The sequence below is a fragment of the Porcisia hertigi genome, chromosome 7 (genome assembly GCF_017918235.1).
Source record: "Porcisia hertigi strain C119 chromosome 7, whole genome shotgun sequence".
Taxonomy (NCBI): domain Eukaryota; phylum Euglenozoa; class Kinetoplastea; order Trypanosomatida; family Trypanosomatidae; genus Porcisia; species Porcisia hertigi.
The window spans coordinates 480,017-504,304 of record NC_090566.1 but is presented as its reverse complement, the minus strand read 5'-3'; the positions used below and the strand labels follow the sequence as shown (position 1 = coordinate 504,304).

General features: G+C 60.9%; 3 protein-coding genes across 3 annotated transcripts; all 3 read right to left on the bottom strand.

The window, feature by feature from the left end:
* Positions 1-1,074: 1,074 nt before the first annotated feature.
* On the bottom strand, positions 1,075-4,596 carry JKF63_06462 (uncharacterized protein; the record flags this gene model as incomplete). The annotated part of the gene is made up of 1 exon (XM_067902412.1): positions 1,075-4,596. The coding sequence occupies one exon, from the start codon at positions 4,594-4,596 to the stop codon at positions 1,075-1,077; it is 3,522 nt and encodes a 1,173-aa protein (XP_067759433.1).
* Positions 4,597-5,588: 992 nt separating this feature from the next.
* On the bottom strand, positions 5,589-13,034 carry JKF63_06461 (uncharacterized protein; the record flags this gene model as incomplete). The annotated part of the gene is made up of 1 exon (XM_067902411.1): positions 5,589-13,034. The coding sequence occupies one exon, from the start codon at positions 13,032-13,034 to the stop codon at positions 5,589-5,591; it is 7,446 nt and encodes a 2,481-aa protein (XP_067759432.1).
* Positions 13,035-15,838: 2,804 nt separating this feature from the next.
* On the bottom strand, positions 15,839-23,218 carry JKF63_06460 (uncharacterized protein; the record flags this gene model as incomplete). Its single annotated transcript, XM_067902410.1, has 1 exon — positions 15,839-23,218. The coding sequence occupies one exon, from the start codon at positions 23,216-23,218 to the stop codon at positions 15,839-15,841; it is 7,380 nt and encodes a 2,459-aa protein (XP_067759431.1).
* Positions 23,219-24,288: the final 1,070 nt, after the last annotated feature.

Sequence of the window (24,288 nt, the reverse complement as noted above, 5' to 3'; positions counted from 1 at the left end):
CATCTCCCACCTCACACCTTTGCCTGATCCGGTGTGCCGCTTCCAGAGCTGCAAAAGGACTCGCGAAAAGGAGAAGCAAAGAGAGAGGGGGTAGGGAGGAGGACGTCGCACCACAAGTGAGGAGCACAGTGACGTCAGAGAGAAGGTGACACACACACACACACACACACACACACAGAGGGACACCGATAAGAATGCTCGGGTTTTACACGAACGCCTCGGGCTATGTGTTAGTCATCTGATCCAGATATATATATATATATATACATGTACAGAGGAGCGGGGTCTCTCGGACAGCTTCTTCCCGCTCCTGTCATGTAATGGCATCCTTGATTCAAGTAACTACATCGTGTAGAAAGGGAAGCACTGAGTGGGTTAGCAGTTTGTTCGACTGGTGTGTGCGTGTGTGTATGTTGGGGGGAAGGAGGGAGGGGAGGGGGGGTCTTCGCCTACCCATTCCTGCTCTTTCAATCACCACTCTCTCCTTCCCGGACCCCAATTCTTGTCTACGTAGCTGACCTGGCACGCGTTCCGCACCAAAAGGACGGAGAAAGAGCGTAACCAAAGTGCAACGAGCACAGGGCGCGGCGGTGTGTGTGCCACCCTGTGGGATCTAACGCATAACATCGAAGCGGCGCCGCAGACGCAAAGACACACCGCGACTGCACCCGCCTAATCGTACAGTGGAGAAAACAGAAAAAAAGAGGGACGAGTGGAAGAGTGGTGGTGGTGGTGGTGGAACAGCCGTCACTGTTCGAAACGACGCCGGGGGATCATCCCCTGAGCAATGATCAGTCAAGAGGGGGATGTCGCACCTTCCCAGCCAAACGGCTCCGCTCAGACGTCTACCCAGCGACATTTTGCTTCGCACCAGGCAAACAGCGAAAGCCCTTTGACGAACCAACCGAGACATGAGCAAGTGCACCACCTTACTTTGAGTACAAGCGCACGCGAGGGGTGGGGGGGATGCCGAATATTTACAGTTGTTGGCCCGTCCCGTCCCCCCTGCCCTGCCCTGCCCTGCCCTGCCCACCCCCCCCTCCCCTCCCAGGGCCCGTCTCTGCTCTGCCTCATTCAACTTCGATGATGGTGATGGTGACTGCTACGGTGACTGTGTCGTCTTTCCTTGTGTTTGCCGTCCGGCACTACTGAAGGGGACGTGCCCATCAAGGATGGCACGGCCAGCGGCACCGCGATCGGCTGCGGTGGCGGTGGAATGCCGTACACTCCAGCCGAGGGGGAAGTGGAAGTGCCAGTGGTGGTGGTGGTGGGCGCTGGCACACTCGGCATCCCAACCCCAGGCACCGGCACAGCACTGTACAAAGACGACACCGGTGCTGGCACTGGCACTGGTACCGGTACCGGCACCACTCGGGCAACACCAGCCACGCTGCTGGGGCCTGCCCCAGCCACGGATGAAACAGGTGGTGGCGGAGGCGGTGCCGCTGGTGAGGGTATTGAGGAGGTGGTGACACCCGTATTAGTTACGCTTGAGACTGGGGCAACTTGCGGGACGGGCACTGACGGTACGGATACCGAAGGCATTGCGCTGTGGCTCCCGTGAGGGGTGCGTGGGGAAATAATCACTGGTGTCAGGGCGGTAGCACCTGGTGCCGCCGATGTGGTGAGGGACAGGGCACCAGCCGGGGTAGGCACAACGATGCTCAGCGACGGGTCGTCATTGCTCTGGCGGCCGACTTGAAAGGCTGACTGCGACAGCGACCTCGGCACGGGGATGCTAAGTGGGGTTCCCTCCGTCGTTCCATCGACCGACGTCGTGCCAAAGTCGACGGAGTTGCTCGATTGTACGGCCACTGCGTGAACCTTAGTGGGAGACAGTAGTTTGAGGGGATCGGACTGGAAGGTATGCACCCCTGCGGCGGCCGGTTGTGGCGAGGCCATCGCTGGATGACTCGCGGTAGGAACTGGCAGTCGCCCCGCCGTCACCGAGGGGGACGCTAGCGCAGCGCCTGGTGGTGGTGGTGGTGGTGGTATCCTCAGAAAGCCAGGCGATGGCGGCGTAACCGTTGCAAGCAGCCTATTTGGCTCGCTCAAGGACGGCATGATCACGGGCAGGCCTGGGTTCGAGGCGCTTGACGCTTCGACTGCAACGGGGGGCGCACCAATCGATGAGGCGCTGAAGAGCGGCGCAGTCTTTGCTGCAGACGGGGGTGGAGGAGGAGGAGGCCCAGGGAGGCTCACAGATGACGAGACAGACACCCTTGGTGTCGAGAGGGGTGCTGGCTGTGCCCGTAACTCCTGAACCTCTCGCTGCACGTCGTTGCCTTGCGCTGTGGAGATGCGGGCAGCTTCCTCGGCGGTACGCAGACGCCGCCCCAGCTCAGCTTTTTCGTCCTGCAGTTGGCTCAATCGGCGCCGGCACTCCTGCAACTCCGCTTCTCGCTCGAGCACAGCTTTTTGATAGCCATCCGTGCTGGTGCCGCTACGCTGCTGCAGCTCCTCGTGCATTGCTTTCCACTGCTCAAGCGCCTGACGACTGTCACCTAGCTGCCCACGCAGCTGCGCCACCTCCTCCTCCCTTTCCGCGAGTTGGCGAGAGAGCCTTTGGTGGTGGCCCTCCTTGTCGAATTTGGTGTTGGCGCACTCCTCCCGAAGGGCGTGCAACTTCTTGGTTATCTCTAGCACCTCGGCACGGCATTGCTGCACCTCTCGATCCTTTGCTTCCAGAGCCGCCTCGTGTTGCCGACGGCGCGACTCACGCTCTGCGCCGTACTCAGCCTGCAACCGCTCCACCCGTTCCTTGGCCTCGCGCGCCTCGTAGGCCAAACCGACTTTATCCTGCACGTCCATCTCCAGTGCACGTACCTTCGCCGTGCGCTCCTCCAGTTTCGCCTGGAGCTCTTGGATGCGATCTCGTGCCTGGGCCACGTCCCGCTGAGCCGCCTCAGTGCTCCGCTTCAGCGACTGGATTTCCTCCTCAGCGACTTTCAGTTTGCGCGTCGCCTGCGCCAAGTCGTTCTCAGCACGGCGCCGCGCCTCCTCGGCGTCGTTCACCGCGTTGCGCGCGCTCTTCTCCATCTCCCGCACATTGACTTGGGCGGCGACCTCCTCTGCACTTTTAAGCCGCTGCTGGAGTCGCGCCAGTTCCTCCTCGTGGCCCTCGCGCATCATGGCAAGTTGTCTCTTGAGGTCGACATTGTCACGCCGCAGGTCGTCTCGCTCCGCCACGAGCTGCCGCTGGCCCGACACGGTCTCACTTTGCAGAGCCTGCAGCTGTTTGCTCTGAGCGTCGGCCCGCGCGTCAGCCTCATGGAGGCTGCGTTCCAGACGCCGTTTTGCCTCCTCCAGCTCCGCCCTGGAAGCCTGTAGCTGCCGCAGCTCATCCTTGATACGAGCATTCTCAACACCCATAGAGTCCAGCTGCTCCTCTCCCGCGCGCAGCAGCACCAGTTTGGTGCTCTCATCCTGTAGCTCTCGCTCTAGCTGTCGAACACGATTTCTAAGTTCGTCGATTTCTTGGTCCTTGACACGCACTGCCGCGGTGTGGCCGTCCTTGAGCTCCCTGAGGTAGCGCTCTTGCTCATACTTGGCACGGTCGCGGTCTTCTGCGTAGCGGCGCTGCTGGGCCTTCATGTCGTCATCGTACATTTGCTGGAGACGTTCTATTGCGCTGCGATGCGTCGCCGCCAGATGCTGATCGGCCTCGCGATGCCGCTCGGAGCAGGGGCCACCAGACTGGAGCAGGAGACGCAGCTGACTGACGTCCTGCAAAAGCTTCGTGAGCTGGTCTCGGGCTTCGCGTAGCTGCTCCTCGCTGCGGGTTGCGCGTGCCTGGTCGAGCTGCAGCTGGTGTGTGAGGTCGGCCAGCTCCGTGCTGCGGCTCACCTCCATCGCCTCCACACGCTGCACCCATTCGGCCTCGCGACGTGCGAGCTGAGACTCGTGCACTGCTTCCAGGGCCCGCACCTCATCACGCAGCTGCTGCTGCATGGAACCCCGCATCTTCTCCAGAGACTCTTCTATTGCTGCCCTCACGTCCTCGCTCTTCTGTGCAGAGGCTGCGCGCGAGGCCGCCGCCTCCTTGATGCGAGCCAGCTCACGTTCGTGCTGCAGTTCAAGGCGGCGCTCGTCCTCTTGCTGTTGCAGACGACGCGCTGCATCGGCCTCCTTTATCCGCTCCAGCCTCCACTCCTCGAGCTCTCGCTCCTTGCGGATAAGGTGTTCCTGTTGCTCTGCCACACGCCGCGCGCGCTCCTCTTCAATCTTGCGTGCCAGCTCCATTGTGCGCTGCCGCTCTTCCTCGTCGTCCTGGTGGCGCTTTGCCTCCCGCTGTTGGCGCATTTTCCACTGGTCTTCTGCGCACAGTCTGTAGTACTCGTTACGCAGCTCCTGCTCCCGACGCAGCAGGGCAGCCTCCACACTACGATCAGACACGGCAGTAGCCAATGGTGCGTGACTCCATCTCATGACGCCGCCAAGGGGAGCGCCCACGGTTGAAGAGAGCCGGTCGAGTCGAATGGCAGACAAGGAACCGATAGAAAACGGAGATGAAGCCGAGCCATTCACGATCGGCGGCATGGCAGTGTCAAAGAGCCCGGTGCAGTGGGCGCGCAACGCCGCGGAATCGGAAGCCATTTGGTGCTTGCGTGTGTGTGTGTGTGTGCGTGGAGGGGAGGGGAGGGAAGGGAAGGGGGGGACAGTCGAGCACCGAAGCGGTCGCTGCCTTTTGCCTTGGAAACTCCCCGAGATCGGGAGCAAAAAAAAAACGACTTGTACTGATGGGAGCTCCCCTCGGAGCACGCAAACAAAGGGGGAAGAGGGAGAAGGGGGGGGGGACAGAAGAGTAAAAGAGTGAAAAATTTAAAACGGGTGGAACCCCTTCCCTCCCTCCCTCCACACACACACACACGCAATCCCATGTGCGCACCGCGCACTCTCTCCACATCAGGGCATGCCGACTGCATACTCCTCCTCCTCCTCCCCACTCAAGTTGCGGAGTGGTGACAGCAAGAAATGAAACTGAGCGTTGAGATTGTAACACGAAGGATCCTCCCCCCCCCCCCGGCCCTTCCCGCCGCGGAGCAAGAGCCCCCCGAGGTATGCCCACCCATTTGTGTACGTACACATATGAACGCGGGCCCTCCTCCTCGACACCATCGACACTTCTTTTTCCTCTTTTACTGGCATGCAGCACCTCAGCCGTTGCGTTGCTCTGTTGTTTCCTCCGACCCCCTTCCGCATGGCCCACTGGACGAGTAACGGCAGTGCAACACAAAGGTCGTTATAGCGCTATAACGATTTTTTTTGGTGTTGCACTGCCGTGTTTACTTTTGTTTTCTGAATGAACACACACACACACACATTTGGCACATCTGGACAACAGACACACTACACCGATACTGAGAAAAACGCCAATAACACGGCGCCCCCCCCTCCCCGCCTCCACTCCACTCTCACCTGCATCACATCAACACCGCCCCCCCCTCCATTATGCAGGTTGCCACGCGCTGCGCCCCCTTTGTGTGCGTGTGTGTGTGTGGGGGGGGGAAGGGGAGAGGGGGAAGGGGGGGGGAGCCAGTCTTTTGCAAAAACTAGGCCTCTTTCCCTTCTACCCCATCCCCGCGGTTTCAAGTTCCCGTGCCGCGGTCCGGCAGCTCATGGATGAGAGAAGCCCTCGGGCAAGCCGTCATCGCGGAGAGGGGGGAGGAGGGGGGGGGAAGGGCAACGAGACTAGATGCTGCATCAAAGACGGCCCGCAACTCCTGTGTGTACTCCACGCGGGCCCCCCCATCTTCACGGCACATCTTCTTGATATCCTCTTGAAGTGCCTTCAGTTGCCGCCCAATCGTAGACAGTGACTCCTTGCACAGACTCACCCAACTTTTCTGGGTATCCATCAAGTCACCACTAATGCCGTTCAGAGACTCGGCGTAGCGAAGAGTGTCGAGCTCCAGCAGTAGCCCATAGGGCATGCGCAGCAGTGTTTCATCCCAGACGTCTAGCACAATCCACAGCAATGGAGCCGCAGAAGCATCACCCGACGGTCTCTCCGTCTCAGTCATGACGGCGCGCCACTGCGCCAGTTTCTTGTGCCACGCGCTGCCCTCCGCGTTGACGGAGGTATGCGCAGCGGATGCTGTTGTGGCATCGTCCTCTGTCACCACATTCGGCTCGAGCGATGTGCCGTCAGCCGAGCAGAATTTTCGTTGGCGAGTGCTCATGCCTCTGACACCGCTAGCCGGCTTCGGCTTGGCCGGAGGAGATACGTCTCTCTCCAGCGCAGTTGCCTTTGAGTCGAAATCCAACGCGGTTTGCGCTGCCGGGGTGCACGGCGAGGAAAGAAGGGGCTGCGAGTGTGGGACCCCCAACATCGCCAACACTTCGGCGCATACAGCCATCATTGGCGATGGCGTCAAGGTCGCAAAGAAGGGATCCGCCGTTGTCGTGTTGTCGCGGGGGCTGTGGCCCTGCTGACCTCGGGGACCACACTCCACACGGCAGCACTCCTCCTCGCGATTCCACGCTGTCGACATGCTGGACAGTGAGACGCTTAAGCCCAACGACCCGCCACCATCTCTCTTCGCGCGTGGGCTCCGGCGCGCCGATGTCAGGATGGGGCTGACAACGGAGAGAGAGCGCAGCGATCGGGAAGGCGACGGGGATGCAAGCATCTCACCGAAAACGGCGCTGCGCTGCGCGTTGAGGGCTGTGCCACTGCCACACAGCGTGGGATTGTCTTTGCAACCATGCTGGCTGCATATGAGCCGGGTGAAGTAGCGCAGCATCCGAGCAGAGCGGTGGCCCACCTCCGACGCCAAGGATTTTGAGGGGAAGACGTGAGGGGCATCGTTTGTGAAGGAAGGTGTGCTCGCGCCCTGCTCTGCGCGCCCCCCCTTCCGAGTACTGTCCTCTGGGTTACTACTTCGACCAGTGCCGCTGGATGTGCCACTCCTCCCAGGCAAAGGAGATCGGGCCGCTCCGTTCCCCGTCATCCATCCTGCGCCTAGGGAGGACCCTGGCGTGCCTGCGACTTGCTGTGCCAGCCGCTCCGTCTCCTGTGACCCTCGCTCATCACCGCAACCATCGCGGAAGACTGCGAGTGCGCGCACCTCGTCTTCGCAGAGAACAGCGCGCAGTTGCGTGATAAACCTCTCCAGATACGGCCGCGACCGCACCATGGAAACCAGGCGCGACATGTCAGTGATCCACTCATCGAGCTGGGTGTATAGCTGGGACACCGCGATGGCGACATCCCTGCGCCCGCGCACCGCCTTTGTGAAGGTTGTCACGATCTCCACCTGAGCATTCTTGACCCGCGCAAGCTCTGCGTCTACGCAATCGCGCTGCAGATGCGGAATGGCAGACACACAAGTGGCGAGCAAAAAATTAATGATCTCCGTATTGATTTGCGACACGTGTGTGATGAGCTGGCGCTCCATATCGAGGCGAACCCTCTGGAGCTCCTCGCGACGGCGCCTAGACGCCCCTTCGATGTCCGCACTTACGTCGTCGGCTGGCGGTGAATCTTCAGCTCGCACCTTGTGCCCCGGTCGAGGTGCGCTACGTCTAGCGCTCACTCTGCCCTTCGTAGAGCTTGGCAGGGGCTTGGTGGCACTCGCAGAAGCCGCAGCGCCAGCAGGCCCCCTCGCTGCGCTTACTGGAAATGACATTGACAACACCTCCTGTGGTCCGAGCTCATGGACACCGCCGCTTTTCACGGCTATGCTGGCAGGTGTGGCGGCTGACTCACCATGCCCTGCGAATCGCTGGAGCGTGGGCCCATCCACAGAGGAAAGAGCACGGCGTGAGGCATTCATGGTGGGGGACATGTTGTGAGGGCGGGGGTGGGGTACCAACCCCACCTTCAACGCAGGAGCCTCAACCACCTCTCTCTTTGGGATCCTCGCCGCCGCTGACGCCGCGCTGTCTGGTGAGGCGGGGGTAAGACGAGGATTCGAAGGTTTGGGCGTGGCGGTGGTCGTCGTCTCCGCCGCTCGTTCGCGTGGCTGCACCCCTGTCGAAAAGAGCGAGCTAGGCAAGGCACACGGCTCGGCGGATGGGCAGGCGTTGACGTCCTCGGAAGACTGCGACGAGGGGCACCGTTGGAAATTCGAAAGGCGCTCAGCATCCCGGATGGCAGCGTAGCGCTGCTCATACACGGAGGTGGGCCATAGCGGCTGCGAGGGTTTCCCTTCGGGTGCTAGACCCTGACGGGTGCTCACGGCTTGGCGCAGGATCTGTTCATCGAAGGCGAGCAACTGCCCATGCAGGTAGAAGGCGTGAAATCGAGAGACCGCCCCAGCGAGGCGACGATACGCCTCTTGCAGACCCGGGGAGTCGTACACTCGCAGTGCATCCAGCGGCAACAGGGGGTGGGCTTGCTGCTGTCGCGCTCTATGCTCTGGTGGACCCGTTGAAGTCCGTGAGGATGTCGACGTCCCAGCAGTGGTCGACGAGGCTGGAGCAGCAGTGGCCGCGCCGGTCGAAAGAAACAGCCGACGGAGGTCTTTTAAGAAGCGCTGCGTCATGTCTCTGAACCCCTCCTGAAGTCGAACCTCCAACGCCGACACACTCTTGGCTGGGCTGGCGGCCAGGTGTAACGCGAGACTTTGCCTCACCGCCTGCAGTTTTCGGTGAGCGTGGACGCCGTTGTGCCATAGTTGATTGTAGCGCGACTGCGTATCATCGATGATAAGCGGCAGCAGCGCAGACAGCTGCCACGACCACGCCATCAGCAGAAACGCGGTCTTTGCCATGCGATGCGTGGGCGCAGCGTGCTGGAAGTAGCCGAGAGCGCCGCACACGCCGGCAGCGCCACTGGAGCGCCACACAACTTCCTGGGCATGCGCCAACGCAGCAGCGACGGCTGGAGACTCCGCACCATGGTTGCCCACCTCCACTGGGACGGCGTGCTCGATGGCGGCAACAGAGCCCGCCGGCCCTGGAGGCTGGTGGGCGGTGTCAACAAGGTCCTGCTTACTCTCCACGGTCGTCGTGGTGGTAGCGAATACCGCCCCGCTTGAGAAATTGACTTGAAAAGGGCTACCCGGGGTGAGCGCTGTCGCCGTGAGGCACTCCAACAACGGTTTGTACTGCTCCAGCGCCGTCAAGAGCGGCGGAACGCTCAGCTCCTGTGTCAACAAAGTGTAAATGAAATCGGCACACTCACACGGAGCGCCATCGCTGATGTGCGACCGACCGACATCAACGATGTGAGTACAACGCTCATCACTGCCGCCAATCGAGGACTCTAGGGTGAGCCGCGAATTGGACATGAGAGACGCGCCGGTTGACGTCTTCGCTGAGTCAAGGTTGCCCACCCCAGGCACCTCAGGAGTCATACATGCGAACCCGATCGGGGAGAGAGGGAGGCTGCGCTTGCCCTCTCTCGTGGCGACCTGTCCCTCTGCATTACCCCCAGCAGTGCCAGCCGACCGCGCTATCTGCATCGGTAGCTCTTCGTTTCCACACGGACTGGTGCTCTGCTGACTCTTCCTCTTCTGTTGGTGCCGGTGTCGTTGCGCGTACACAGCCAGCATCACGTTTCGGGCTCGCGTGGCGTCGCGGTTGCTAAAAACAACAACACGCCACGGATGAACCGTGACACCATAGTGCGTTTTAGCGAACGTTATAAATCGCTGCACCACCCCATCCTCCATGGCACCATCCGAGTTCTCCATACCACCCGTTGTGCTTGCAGGACGCCGGCTTGGCGTCGGCGTTTCTAGATTGCTGGCCTTCACCAGAAGAAAGATCGTACGATCAACAAGAGCCTGGCGCAGTGGCAGCAACCACTCATCAGACGAGGTAGACGATAGTCCCGGGGTCTCGGCGCAGTGGGGCGATGAGCGCGCAATGGATTTGTCAAGTCTGTCCGCAGAGTGCTGTGGCTCCGAGGCAGACGAGGCGCAATCCACAGCCGTGAGGGGACCTGCTGAGGAGAGCCGTACTCGCGGTGATGAGGCGGCGGCGTGGGCAGAAACCGTATCACTCTGGCTCCTGGCCCTGGCGGCATTGAGAGAATGCCTGCCAGCGGCAGGCTGAGACGCAGGGAGGTCGTTTGTTGCTGGTTGCATTCCCTGCCGGGTACGCGGGCTGTCGCTGACACCGCCCGTGTCGACATCGCCAGCACACACTCGCTGCTGTGACGGAGCATCCTCGCTGTCTTGAAATGAGGAGCTGTCTGGAGGCACGACCGGAGTAGAGAGCGTCGCGCCGACGCCACCACCGTTGCTGGCAGCCGTCACGAGGATTGACTTTGCCCCTGCGGTGGCGTTGTGCGGCTTTGGCCGCTGCTCTTGAGCCTGCAAATCCTCATGTATACCGCCTCTGAAGATCCCAAAAAGGGTGTCGAGCACAGCGCCTACTTCGCGCATCTCCCCACCGCCATTGACCGACACACCGACCCCGCCAGCGCTGACACCGAGGACGTTGGCGGCGCTGCTGCTGCCGCCTCGGTTCCCCTCCGGCCCCAGGCCGCACGCGACTGCCTCGTAGGGTACACAGAAAAAGGCATAATCAGACGTGATGGAGACCGGTGTGAAGTGCGTGGGTGCCCTCGGCTGCGCTGTGGACGGCATCGGGCTGTAACGCAGCATGCCGTCCTCGCTTATGCTCACCAGCCACTGGGGCCCTAACAGTGTCTGAGGCGACACCTCCGGCATCACCTGGGCACCACCCAGGGGCGAGATGTACTCCGGGTGCCGAGAAACGCCTAGCCGACTTCCGCTGCCGCTCATGCGAATACGGAGACCACTGCTGGGCTGACAGTTACGCTGATCACCGAAGGCCCGTGAGACGAGTGGGCTCGAGAGGCCAGAGACGGTGGATGCTGACTGGAATGCCGTCTGAACGCGGCTGCCGGTGTGGTCTCGGTAGAAGAGGTCCCAGGCAGAGAGAGAGAGCTGCATCTGGCTGACTGAGAGTACACGGCGCCGCGCTCTCTGGACAAACCGCATCACCGGCGGAGCGAAAGAGGACACCCGAGACAGGATGGCCGAGTCCTCGCGAAGAGTGAGGGCTGGGCTGCTCTGCATGCCTCCCCTCCCCCGTGAAGAAAATGGCGTTGGCAGGGTGACAAAGCGTGCTGTACCGAATGCCACAGAGCTGCTGGGGCGCGACCGGTGGTGGTGATGCAGCTGCTCGCTCACCTCCGAACACTGCGACAGGGTGCGGTGGAGTGGATTGACCATGATGGGAGTCGGCAACGACGAAAACTCGCCCATCAGTGAGAAAGAAGGGCCGGCCAAGGCTGGGCTGTTTCCCGTTCTGCGCCGAAAGCTTGAGAAAACGGCGCTCTTGGTCGTTTCAGGAGTTTGGTTCATCGCGACCGAAGCACTGATGCTCTGATGCTTTGGCGACGGTGGTGAGACCTCCGCCGTAGAAGTATTAGGCAGCGACGATGGGGTGCATGATGGCGCGCCACTCCCCTCTAATGCTCCCAGCGCCGAAAACCCGGGGAGTGGTGGCGGTGGAATAACAGGAAGATCCGGCATGGTGGAAGAAAGGCTCATGGACGCCGTCGACGCGCTCCTGTCAACCCCATCGCTGCTCATCTCCACCAGCGACGCGGTGTTGTGGGGCAGCATCTGCGACGGCGGCTGCAGACGCGAGCTGCAGCTCAGCGCTTCGGCATTATTGATTAGCGGCCCGGAGGCAGTGTCACCAGGGGCGTGGGACTCGTACGACACCATCGAGCGTACCCGACGCATGTGATGGTTCGTCGGCGCTGCGGGCAACGGAGGTGCTGGTGGCGTAGCGGAAAGACAGCCAAGCGTGTTTACCAAAGGCAGCTGAGAAGGAGAAGGGCTGCACCGCTGATGCGGCTCGTGGGCAGCGGCAGCGGCAACGGATGGAAGGCGACCCACAGAGCCGCCACCGCTGCCGGCGCGTGTCACCGTCGTTGTCGCGGTAGCGGTGGGCGCAGCAGTACGCAGCGGTGGCAGGGAAGTGCCCTTCGGGAGCTGGGATGGAGGATTCGTGTTATCCCGTATCGCCCGGGTACCGCGAGCGTATGCATTCAAAGAACCCCGTGAGTGCATCATGGGCAGCGGGAACTGGTCGGGCGAAGGCAAGCCTGTCATTACTGGACTACAGGGATGGCTGACACCGCTCGTGGACAAGGTGTCGTGCACAGTCGCCTGAGCAGCAGACATGAGCGACGGCGCCAAGGGCGGGGTGGAGGGAAATCGAAAGGATGACGCCCCCGGCGACGCCGCCTTTCCCTCGTCGCCGAAGCCGATAACACCGGTCGGCGACACCGAGCTGACAGAGGCCCCGGGGTGCCCACCTGGTGTCATTCTGTTCGCCCCTGGACTACCGCCACCCGACTCGAATCGTGACCGTCTCCGCCCTGCGATACTGAAGGGTGACATCTGCGGGAAAACACATAGCCCGATATCCGGCGTGGGAGGACGGCCGCCAGAGCCGCTGGCACCATTGACGGCGGGGGAACCCCCACCACTCGCGCCAGTGCCGGTTCCGCACCGCTGCGCCGGCGGATCGCGGTGAACGATGAAGTGAAACACCTCCTCCACGGCTTGGTCTGAAGCCCCTGCAACACACAAACGAGGACCCGACAAAGGCTCTGCCACGCTCATAGAGGCGATGGACAGACCCGCGGAAGTGCCACCGGGTGCTGCGCCGACGGCAGTGCCTGCGTTGGTGGGTGTGACGACCATAACTTGCTCTTGCAGCACCTTAAGAGCTCCACGGAGTCGAATAAGCCGCTCTGTGGCGGGCATAAGCAAGCTTCTCAGCCGCTCTATAAGCCCCAGAAACTCCATCCGCTGCTCACGCTCATGAACGGCAGCGGTGTCATCCACACGGCCATGACACTCTACTGACGTTGACGTGGCCGGTCGCGCACGCGGTGACACCGCTGAAGCCTGGACAAAGGGGAGCTGCGAGAGCGACTTCAGGGATAGTTGGCTTCCGGTCGTCACGCGAGTGCATCCACCTGCACGCTCGGCGAGTGCGGCATCCGTAAACGGAGACTGTTGTTGCCGCTCCCTTGACGAAGATTTGCCAACAGCACAGCCTGCAGAAGTCGATGGAGAGGTGGAGGAGCTCATATTGACGTGAACCCTGTGTCACACACTAGAGCGCTGTATACCAGACACTAACTCCTTTTTTGTGTGTGTGTGTGTGTATGTAAATGACAACGGCAAGCGGCAGCCAAAGACGGTGCTGGTGGGGAAGGGGGGGGGAGGAGGAGGAGGAGGAGGAGCCTGCGCTGTATGTGCGTCGGACTGTCGGATTCACTCACTCGCGCTTGCTCTGTGGTGTTTCCCTTTGTGAGTGCGGTGATCAAAGCGAAGAAAGTGGATTGCCTTTGCAGTAGCCTACTGTCGCTGCACAAGCATCTTCAACTATTCAGTATCGTCACAAACGCACGTAGTACGAGTACGTTGAGCGCCGGGGGGGGGGAGACACAGGCGCACAGAGCCAGGGGGGAAACAGAGCTAATCGGTCCAGGAAGCAGAATCAAAACGCCTTTGATGATGTCTGCTTGATACTCACAGACACACACCGCAAATGAGCAAATGAATCGGGGGTGGAAGAGAATGGGGGAGGGGAGGGGAGGGATTCCAGAGAGAGGGAGAGGGGGAGAGGGGGAGGGGGGGGGGCAACGGAAATATGTAGGCGTGTGTGTGTGTATATATATATACATATAAAGAGTATAAAAGAAGGGGTAAAGTATGTACGTGTATGTGTACCTATGTGGCTGCCAAATCGGGTGGAGGGCAGAGGAGGATGAGGAGGGAAGGGGGAAAGACAAACCTGCAGCACCACAACAGGGCAGTGTCAACCACACTCAAAACCAAGAACCGCTGGGGCTACTTGGTACACACAGGCACACACACAGAGAGGGGGGCCGGATGTGAAACGCAGAACACACACGAATAAAAGAAAAATGAGTGGGCCACAGAATGTCAACGGGACACGGCTGCAGAAAGAAAGAGGAGGTGCACAGCGTAACGAAACAGGCGGGGAGGCGATCACGGCAATTGTTTTAGAACCCGGCAAAGGGAAGGTAGAGCAAGGGAGATGTGGGGTGTGTGTGTGGGAGGGGGGGAGGGGGTCGCAAAAATACGGCTAGGAAACAAAAACGGTTACAGGAAAGAGGAGGGGGGATGACGGGGAGAAAGCGTAACACATTCAAAGTGGCGAAGAGAGAGGGAGGGGGGGGGGGAGAGGGGGAAAATGGGGGAACAGAGAAGGGGTGGGGGAAGAGGGGGAAGAGGGGGAACAGCTCGAGAATGGTGACCGTCCAATTGTCTAACACAAACTAAAGAGCTCCGGCGCCGTCAACGACGACTGAGACACTGACCCGTCGACACAGGGAAATACACATACACACAAATAGAGCGAATGGGGAGAGCGCAGAGCAGAAGTAGAATTGGGAGAGTGATGCTGACGAGAAGATGTCCACACGCACATGTCCTTGGAGGTAAGATGGGGGAAAAAAAAGTTGATGATAAGAATGAAAAAGGCAACGGGGGAGAGAGAGGGGGGAGGGGGGGAGGGGAGTAGAAGCAGGCTTCAAGATTGTATAACCTCCCACGGGTCTCTCCCACGGAACCTTCCAAGCTCGAATGTGAAAGTTTTTGCGTGGGCACCCGCACTTTACGCTAAGTCAAGCGGAGTGATCGGATTGACACTGTAATGTCGATCCGACGATGTGCAACGAGATAGATATACTTACAAGGAGGGGAGCGACGAAAAAAACGGTCGGTAACACAGACAGGAGCGGCGGCAGGGCAGTGCACTCCAGAAACGCACGTGTGTGTGTGTACGCGCGAGAACGATGTGGTGTAGTAGACCCAATAAATGCAAGGAACGCTTTTGGCTCGTGGACGCGCACACACACCTTCTTGAAAGTTGGGAAGAGGGTGCGCTGGCCTGAGGGTAGAGGGGGGGAGAGGGAGAGGGGGAGGGGGAGGGGGAGGGGAGAGGGAGGGGGAGGGGGGGAGGAGGGGATACAGAGGGCGACTGATTTAAAAGCTTCAATACTGCTGCAGCTCTGGTGAAAAGAGATGACGTGTTCGTAAGTTCCACGTGCATGTGTATATTTATATATATATACGTGTGTGTGTATGTGGAGAGGGGGGCGGGGGAGCAGCAGACAGTGAAACATCTACACAGAGGGGAGAACCATTGGCACGCGGACAAGCATGGCATACGTCAAAACGAGTAAGGGGGTGGAGCGAATATCGCTGGGCATGACTGGCGTGTTCACCTGGTCGCTGTGCAACCAGCCCTCCACTCTTCACCACCCCTTCATCACCATCACCCCATTCCACCAATCTCCTTGTCTGCTGTCGAAGAAGCAACAGCAGAGAGAGGGGGGGGAAGGGGGGCGGACCGGTATCGAGACACGTGCGCAGGCGCTGTCTCATCCCGAGAGGGGAAGGGGGGGAAGGGGGGAGGGGGGGACGGGATTAACCCCTGTGGACGCAGCGTTGCCCCACACACCGCACTTCGAGCTCGCCGCCTCTCTCTTGAAACCTGCACGCTTGAGTTACAGCGGGTATTCGCTTCGCTTGTGTTTTGAACCCTTCACCACCACCCCATTCCACATACCCTCAATATCTGAAGAACACGGCGGAGAGAGTGCCTGGCCTTCGTGTGTGTGTGTGTGGTGTGTGCATTACACGCATATCCCCCTTTGAGAAAGAGTGGGGAGGCAGGGGGAAGGGGGGAGGGGCGTAGGGCAACGGAAAGTGGCCGAGAAGCAACGATCCCCGTCAAAAAACGAAGGCGTGCTGGACTTCCCTCTCCCCTCCCCCTCCAATGGCCTCCACTGCTGGAACACCACGCGTTTTTCCAAGACCCAACCCCCCCCCCTCCCTGTAGCTCCACGAGCCCACTTCATCTATACGTAGTAGCGTGGCGCGAGGAGGAGATCAGACATCGCATCCACCTGTTCGGGAGTGAAGAAAGACTTATACACGGCCTCCCACCCCTCGCGGTGCGTACGCCACCATTCCTCAAAGATGCGCTTTGCCACACGGCCGCACTCGGTGTTACCCTCCCGCGCGCAGGCCGCGAGCCGGACCATCACTTTTGGTACATAGGAAGATGGGGTGCCTGGGTCGGCCAACACCACCGCCCCGAGCGCCTGCACAAGGGCGACACGGCGGCTCACGAGCCCCGCGTCGGCACCACTGCTGGAGGGAGCACCCTCCTGCTGGCACACAGCCGCCGGAGGCGTTGCGAGTGCAGTTTGACGGGGGAGCTGACGCAGCTCCTCGGCCAGGCGCTGCACTAGCACGCGTGTCTGCGCCTCGGCCGAGACCTTGGTCAGCACGGCCATCAGGTGGCTGCCATCGGCGCGCGTACCCGAGTCGCACTGCATCAAAGCAGCGAAGCTCGCCGCAGAGAGCTGCTCCATGACGGAAAACCTCCCGATGCGGTGCAGGTTGGGAAAGATGAGCCGACGCAACGCACGCGTGCACACCGCCTTCGCCCGCCGTGACGTGCCATACACAACTGCCCCCATGCAGACATTGCAAAGCTGCTCGATTAGCTGGTGAACCAGGGTCTTGGGCATGCGAAGCGCCATCAGAGAAACTAAAGCAGCCTCGACCACTCCGTCAAGTCGATGCACCTCCGTGAAGCACATGTCAAAGCAGCAGCAGAGTAGCCGTATCATGTCGCATGCGTGGGCCTCGAATAGAACCACTTTGCAAGACTGAAGACACAGCGCCGTGAAGGTGAGCAGCGCCACATCTTGAGAAGTGGGCCGTAAAAGAACAGCCGGGGAAGCTGCCTCACCAACATTAGAAGAGGCATCCGCACAGGCGGACGAGTCGACCTTCACCAGCCGGTCATTGCACTTGTCACCGGCACACACAAAGGGGAGCCTTGCCTGAGAGACGATAGTGTTGGCACGCTGCATGAGTGAGACAACCAGCGCATCAGCGGAAGCCCGGCAGCTGCCGAACTCGACTCGAAGACTGCTTTGCAGCGTAGAAAAGTCCATCAAACGCGTCACGACCACCGCCGCCATTCGCCGAACCTGCCCTGCCGAAGAGAAGCTCAAAGACCGCGCGTGCATCTCCACAAGAGCGACCAGGCGCGGGAGGATAACACAGGTGACCGCTGGCGACACACCGCCGAGCAACGTGTCAATAAAGCACAAGAGACGCTCCTGTCGCTGTGACCACATATCGACAGTCTCACTACCGACGTCGCCAGTGGCCGCCGCTGCTGCTGGCCCCGCGTGAGCTGGACTACCCAACTGGCCCGCCACGACACAGACCACGTCCCACAGCTCCTCTGAGGAGAGTGACTCCCCCAACGTCGTGCACGCCACGAAGAGGACCCGCTGTGCAACACAGTGCGGCACAGCCACGTAGCTGCAGACACCCACAACAACGTCCGAAAAGAAACGCACTGCCTTCGCACGCAGCTCTGCAGCCGCGAAGCTGTTTGGAGCTGGGCTCGGCGCCGCAACCGGCTGCAGTGGAGCGGTCAGACGCAGCACAGCTGAGGACACAATCGCGAGAGAGCGGAAGAGCTGATACATTCTGTCTTCCTCCACACCTGTAGAGGCCTCCTTGCCGCCATCGTCGCCGACTCGCTCTTCTCGAGCGCCACGGTGCACAATGGAGTCGGCCTTTGGCACATCCGCCGCGCCAGGCGCGGAGGTAAGCTGGGAGAAGCCGCCAGAATTGCTGGTCTCCAGAGAAGACGCACACCGCCTGTCCCCGCTGCGGAGCTCGAGGTTTTGGCACCGACTGTGCTGCCAGGCCTGCAGAGCATCATCGGCCCACTGTAGCAACAGCAAGGCCGCAGGCGGCGGTGCCGACGATGCGCCGCTTGCCACTGGATCCTGTGAGAGCGAGGCAAGGAGCTCTACTACCGTGGTCGGCGAAGCCACCTGAGTATCAGAGTGTACCTGGGGGCACTCAACTGGGAGTGCTAGAAGCTGCAGCACCCAGCAACGTGGACTAAGCTGTTGCGTCGCTGTGTTCGCAGAGAGGGAGCTCTCCCTCTCTCCCACTACATCGCTGACCGCGACGCCGCCCCCTGTATCACCCAACAGCATCGTGGTCCACTGGAGACGGTAGGTGGCAGCGTTGGGAGGCTGCATGTACGCAAAGGCGTTCATGAAGCAATGACCGGTGACCGAGCCGCAATGATACGGCACGGTGTCACCACCTCGCGGTACTGACTGCAACCCGAGTGCGGACGCGGCGCACCTGGGCACCGTGATATAGCTCAATGGAAACACAAGACCCTTCGTGCCAGTATAGTAGGGCATCAACGGGCACACCTCCGTCAGCCGTTGCAGGCAGTCCTGCACCACTGCCACAGCCGCTTGGTGCATCCGCTGATCTGCCTCACTGAGTAGTTCCTTTGAGGCCTCCGGTGACAGTAAGAACGAAGCGGGCACTAGACGGGCGTCTGCCATTGTACACACAGTCCATGTGGGTTCCCGCACCGTAAAGGCGAGCGACGCGGCGTGCAACAAGTCGACTGCCACGCACCGCAGGGCGACGTAGGAGACAAGAGACAGCCGAGTGAGGCACTGCAGAGTGCGCAGAGAGACCCAGCGACGCGGAGACGGCCAGTAGACCAGATGGGCGTACGCCAACAGCAACACAGCGCGTGCAGGGTGCGTGGGAGCCACCTGGTAGGCCAGCTGCACCACTACTTCAGTGAAGGCAGGAGAGCAGATAGCGCCACTGACGAGAAACATCTTGGCAGAACGCACGTCCTTGGTGAGCTGGGACAGCAGCTCCCTGCTCGGGGCAGAGTGCAACTCCTCCGATAAGCAAACCAGGAAGCGCAGCAACTCTATACACGCAGACGGTGCATCGAAAATCTTGGGGCTCAGAGCCAATGACATCACAAGTCTCTGTACCCCTTCCATTGCACCCTGGAGCGTGTGACGCCGCAGTGTCGCTGAGGGTACGCCACCCACAGTCACCGGAGTGATGGATGTCGTGGAGTGGTCAACTTCAATTTGTTCAGCCACGGAGACCTCAGTAGCTGCGGTGGCAGGAGTGGTGGAGGGAAGCAGTGGCGGCTCCTCTGGCGGCAGTGTGGTCTTCCCCAACGCCGCCTCTGATGCCGGGGAGGGCACACCTGCCTGCCACTGGCAGATGATGTCCGTTGCCACGGCGCGTACTCGCCCCGCTAAGATGCATCTTGAGCCACTGTCGAGGGAACCGAAGAGGCGCGAGTGCTCGAGCAGGTACACCGCGCTGGACCTGACAGACCGGCGCGGAGACAGGCAGAGGCTCTGCAGAACCGATACAATGTCTGAGAAGGTCCTTCGAGTCACGGGTAGTAGATGCCCATGCACCATCGCCTCCACCTGCAACTGCATCGAGCGAGTGATCCAGCATGCCAGCGGTAGCCGCCGACGCGTCCATGGGCACTGCCTCCCGATGCTCTGGCGCAGGTGAGACGAGAGTGACGCAGCTGAGTACCGTTGTTGTTGTTGCAACCGTACCACAGATGATGAAAGCCATTGGAGCAGGGCCAGCATCTCTAGGGCCACAGCTTGGCTGTCATCCGTTAGCGTGGGAGCCTCCTCGCTGATGCCCGTGCCGAACCACTCCTGCAGCTCCACGCCGCACTGGCGCAAGGGAACAACGACATGCTCACGTAACATGGGGAGGCATACACATCTGTGAAGCAGCTCGAACAAATTTAATCGCGTGTACGCTGGCCTGCACGACACTCCGTAAAGCGGGGCGCTGGTGGGGCTCCAGGCCACGCGTGGGTCCATGTCCCACCATGGCACACCACACGTTTGACGCGAATCCACTGTCCCAACGGCTGGTGTCGGTTCCATGAACATCCACTCGCATGCAACGAGGAGAAACCGCATCCACTGCAGCGTCCCTTCCAAGACGCTGTGCCGCGTAACGGCGACGGCGCTCTCGCAACACACAGCAGCAGCACTGCCGCTTGGGGGGGCGGTGTGGGTGGCAGCAGCGGCGGTGAAAAACTGCGCGTAAAGAGACATGTCACCATTGCTAGAATCTGTCGCTGTCGTCCCCGCAACGGCGGTGTTGAGGTTGGCCCCACTACTGACACCCTCAATCACACGCACCGAGTCTTTGAGAGACATGTTGAAGAGATCTGCCGCCACCTGCACATCCTCTGCGCTGGGCCACTCCACGTACACGCGCGCTTCACTTGCTGTACCGACCTTTGGTGGCCGCGGTTGAGGGCGATTCCCCTGTACCTTAGCATCATACGAGTCCCCCTCGACCTCGTGCTGCTGCAGTAATGAAGACTGTTTGCCGCTGGAGACATGAAAATGAGGCTTGGCACCCTCCTGGGGCCGCATGAGCGCCTGCATGAGAGCCCTCATCACCTCTGCTCCGGCATTGCGACGCTTCTCGCTGGTGATAAAGCGCAGCTGCATGTGCACACCCCGCCAGATGGCTGCGGCGTGGACACGTACGAGGGTGCGATCGCCCAGTTCTGAGACGCACGCGGCCAGCAACGGCGCTGCCCACTGCACCTCGGCGTCTCGCGCAGACGTATCATGCAGGACGCGCAGCCAGTGCTTCTCTGCGCAGGCCCATGTATCAGCTGGCGCGCAGGCAGCAACCATGCGCACCAGCCCAACCATGCGAGCACCGTGATCTCGAGCTTGAGCCTCCCGTAACACCTCACGTGTCACAACTGTAAGGGCTTCCGGCGGCATCTCCCGCAGAAACGCGCGGACGACCACCTCAGCGCTCTGAAACCGCCCATTGTTCAGGTCGGCGTGTGCGGCGAATAGCGAGATCACCCGTGACGCGTAGTCCGTTGCAAATGCCGTGACTTCGTCGACGCTGCCGAGCACCTCTTCAACTGCGGCGTAGTTTGTTGCCACGGCCATGAGCGAGAGAACAGGCAACGCACTCACCAGGCTACTCGGATCGATGAACCGGAGCAACGACGGCAGTGTCTCCCGCAGGAACGCTAGCAGAGTAGCGCCGCTGCTCGTGTTCGATGACGGCAGCAATGGAGCTGTGGTGCCGGCCAATATGGTGGGCACAGCGCAGGAGAGAAGACGCGTCGAGGCAGCACGCTGCGCCGCCACCTCCGTGGGGCTAAGTAAACCCGTTTGGACACACTTGAGAAACTCCGGCAGCACTGTGGAAGGCGATAATCGCAACAGCGCACACAAGAACCCCTGCGCGTGCCGTGCACGTGCCTGGAAGGCCGCCACGGCATGTGGAAGAAACAAACACACGAACCGCTCCACTGTCGCGGGACTCCAATGGTGCGGCGCTTGACTGGTGGCAGCAGTTATGCGGGCATCGCCCGGGTGGGGGGTGGTCTGCCCGTCCGACTCCGCAACGACGGTCACGTCGCATGACCTCTGCACAGTTCGAGCTGTCCTCTTCCTTTTAAGTGCGCAAAGACGAGCGGCCTCACTTGCCAGTGACCGGTAGCAGTCACATACGCGATCCGCCGGACTGCCGTTGGTGCACGGCATGCCGGGGCGCACCAGCACGCTTGTGGCATGAACCCAGCGCTCCAGCTGCCGCCAGAGCGGTGAGTCCACTGTGTCCGGGAAGGCGTTCAGAAGTCGCACGTACGACGCGGATGACCACCTGATGGCACGCGATCCAGCCGCTTGTTCCCGGTTACGCGCCAGGCACGGCACGGTGGCGGCGACTGACGACGCCACAGCCGAAGTGCCCAGCAGCCCGGCGCTGCTCTCCACCGGCAGCTGCAAGGCCTGCAGCCAAAGGGTAAAAAGCGGCTCTGCGAACGCGTCCATGCCGACCACCCCGGGATGCGCGTGTGCGAGGGATCCGGCAAATGTGATCACGGCCCTCTCCCATGTGAGGTAAAACCATCTCTCTTCGTCTTTCTGCGACCGCGACGACGCTTTCGACTTCTTCGACTTCTTGTCGCTGCGCCCCTCCACCGCTGGTGAGGGTCGTCCACCAGGGGGTGCCCACGTCATCGTGTCCACCAGCAGGAAGTGTAATATCTGCTTTGCGCGTGGCGTCAGCTGCGGCGGCGCATACAGGCATCCAGAAGAGGGGCTCGCGCCCTTCTGTGGCCCCTGAGACGCGCCGTCGCCTTCTGTTCTCAAAGTGGGGACCTCCTTCGCAGAACCACACATTGCAACCGCGGCGGTGCTCGGCTCGCAGAGATGGCGGTACGGCACGAGCCGCACAAACAGGGACAAGGCTGCAGCACCATCCTCCGTTGGTGCAAGATGACTAGCCACAAGGCTCCAGAGACCGTCCACTGCGTCAGAGCTAAAAGACGACGACGCACGACGGCAGAGCGACGGCAGCGATTTAACAACGACGGCAAGCGCGGAGCGCCACGAGGGCAGCTTAACGTTCCGCGCATCCCGCACGCTCAGGCACAACGCCGCGAGCGGTTGCCAGGGTAGCGTCAAAGTGGATCCAATAGCTCGCTTGGCATTCGCGTCGGGGAACGCCTGATCAAGGCTCGAGCTGCGGCAGGCCGCGTTGAAGCAACGCACGACCCCTCGCCAGCACCTCGCGTCGGCCTCGATGAGTGGCCAGTGTGTCACCCAAGCGTACAGGAGCGGCACTACCGACGCCTGGAGGCGTGGCGGGAGCGCATACGCCCCAACGCGCCCGTGTGACACAGACAGCATCCGGTGCAGCCGCGCGGTCAGGTATGAAAGGTGACGCGACAGCGTCGACCAGGGCACGGTGGCACCACCGCTGCCAGAGTTGGCGGCGTGGCGAAGCTCCGCCAACGATGGGTGTGGGGAATAGGGCACGGTGTCGCATGAATACAAGGCCGCCTTCAAGACGTCAAGTCGCCGCCCCGGCTGCGGGAAGACGTCCTTGGGGCACATGGATTCGATATCCGTCACGCCTCCCTCGCCGCCAGCGGCGTACTCGTCAAACACTGTAACGGGCACATGATTCGCCCACGCATTTGGACTGCCGAACGCTTCCAGCTCCGCACACAACTGCACGAGGAGAGAACCGTCGTGGGAGCGCTGGTGGGCCATGAGGGCTGGTGGTATGCACTGATCAATGTATCGGTGGATACGCTCTGTTGGCTCTAGGAGCCCGCCACCCCTCACGCCATCCAGAACGCTGCTGCTACTACCACCACCACCACCACCACCACCAGCAGCGAACAGAAGGCCATCCGCCTGGCGCGTTGGTGACTCATCATTGGCATGTGCCTCTCCTGTCAGTGAATTCGCTGCATCGCTGGCATCACTCCACGAAAAAAAAACACGGTCCTCGCTGTCGCTGCCAGAGGAACACGACGACGATGGGGGAGGCATCCGGTCCGTGATGACGGGTGGGTCGGCAGGGCCAGACAATGGGAGCCAAAACCGCTCCGGGGGGGGAGGGAGAGGGGGAGAGAGGGGGAGAGAGGGGGAGAGGGGGAGAGGGGGAGAGAGGGGGAGAGGCTCTCTCTCTCTTCTTCTCCCTCTCTCTCCCTCACTTGGGCTGTTTCTATATAAATACAGATGTGTGGGTGTGCACACGCCCACCTTTGAATTCGAAGGGGTTGGTGAGTGGACCAAAGGAAGGAAGGAAGGGAGGGGGAGAGGAAGAAAAGAGGGGGAAGCACTCTCGGCCTCTGATCGTCAGATTTCCACGATTGTCGAGCTGGCGCACTGCAGTAAAGTCGGATCATCATAAAATGGGGGGAAGGGGAAGGGGGGAGGGGAGAAGCGCTGAACTCGTACACGTGCATAGGGCCTTGAATATGCTTTACAGCTGAGCATGGTGGAGGCGTACGCCGGTGTCTTGACCACAGAAGCGGGCCACATGTGTGGCGGGATCGGGGAAATGCCAAGTACTTTGGGTAGGTGGTCAGAGGGGGTCACACAGTGATCCACTTGCCTACCCCACCTTATCGCTGTGATCAAATTCTTTTTTTCGACTTTGGGGTTCCGCATGGTTGTGGATGATAAAAGCGCGTGTATGTGGAGGACGTGGGGGAGGGGGGGGGGAGGGGGAGGGGGGGGGGGTAAGCAGGGCGAGAACTGTCAAGGCGACCGAATGATAGCGCTTTGCTCAGCCACGCCGTTCGGTGTACACACGTGGCCCCTCTTCCCCCCACCCCTCCCTTCCCCTCCCTCTACCGAACTGATATTATGTACATGGCGGAGCTACAGTGAAAGCACCGGTGGGAGTTATTGCAGGCACGCCTCCACCGCACCCAACAACACACACAGGCCTGTCACACCCAGCACATAATTGAGACATCGAGAGGCGCAAAGATGTGAGGCTTAGACAAGGAGCCTGTGTAGTGGGATAGCATAAAGAGTGGGTGGAAGCGGGCGGACATGGGGAAGGGGGGCGGGGGGGGGGGAATTGCACGAGAGCACACAAGCCCGCACAC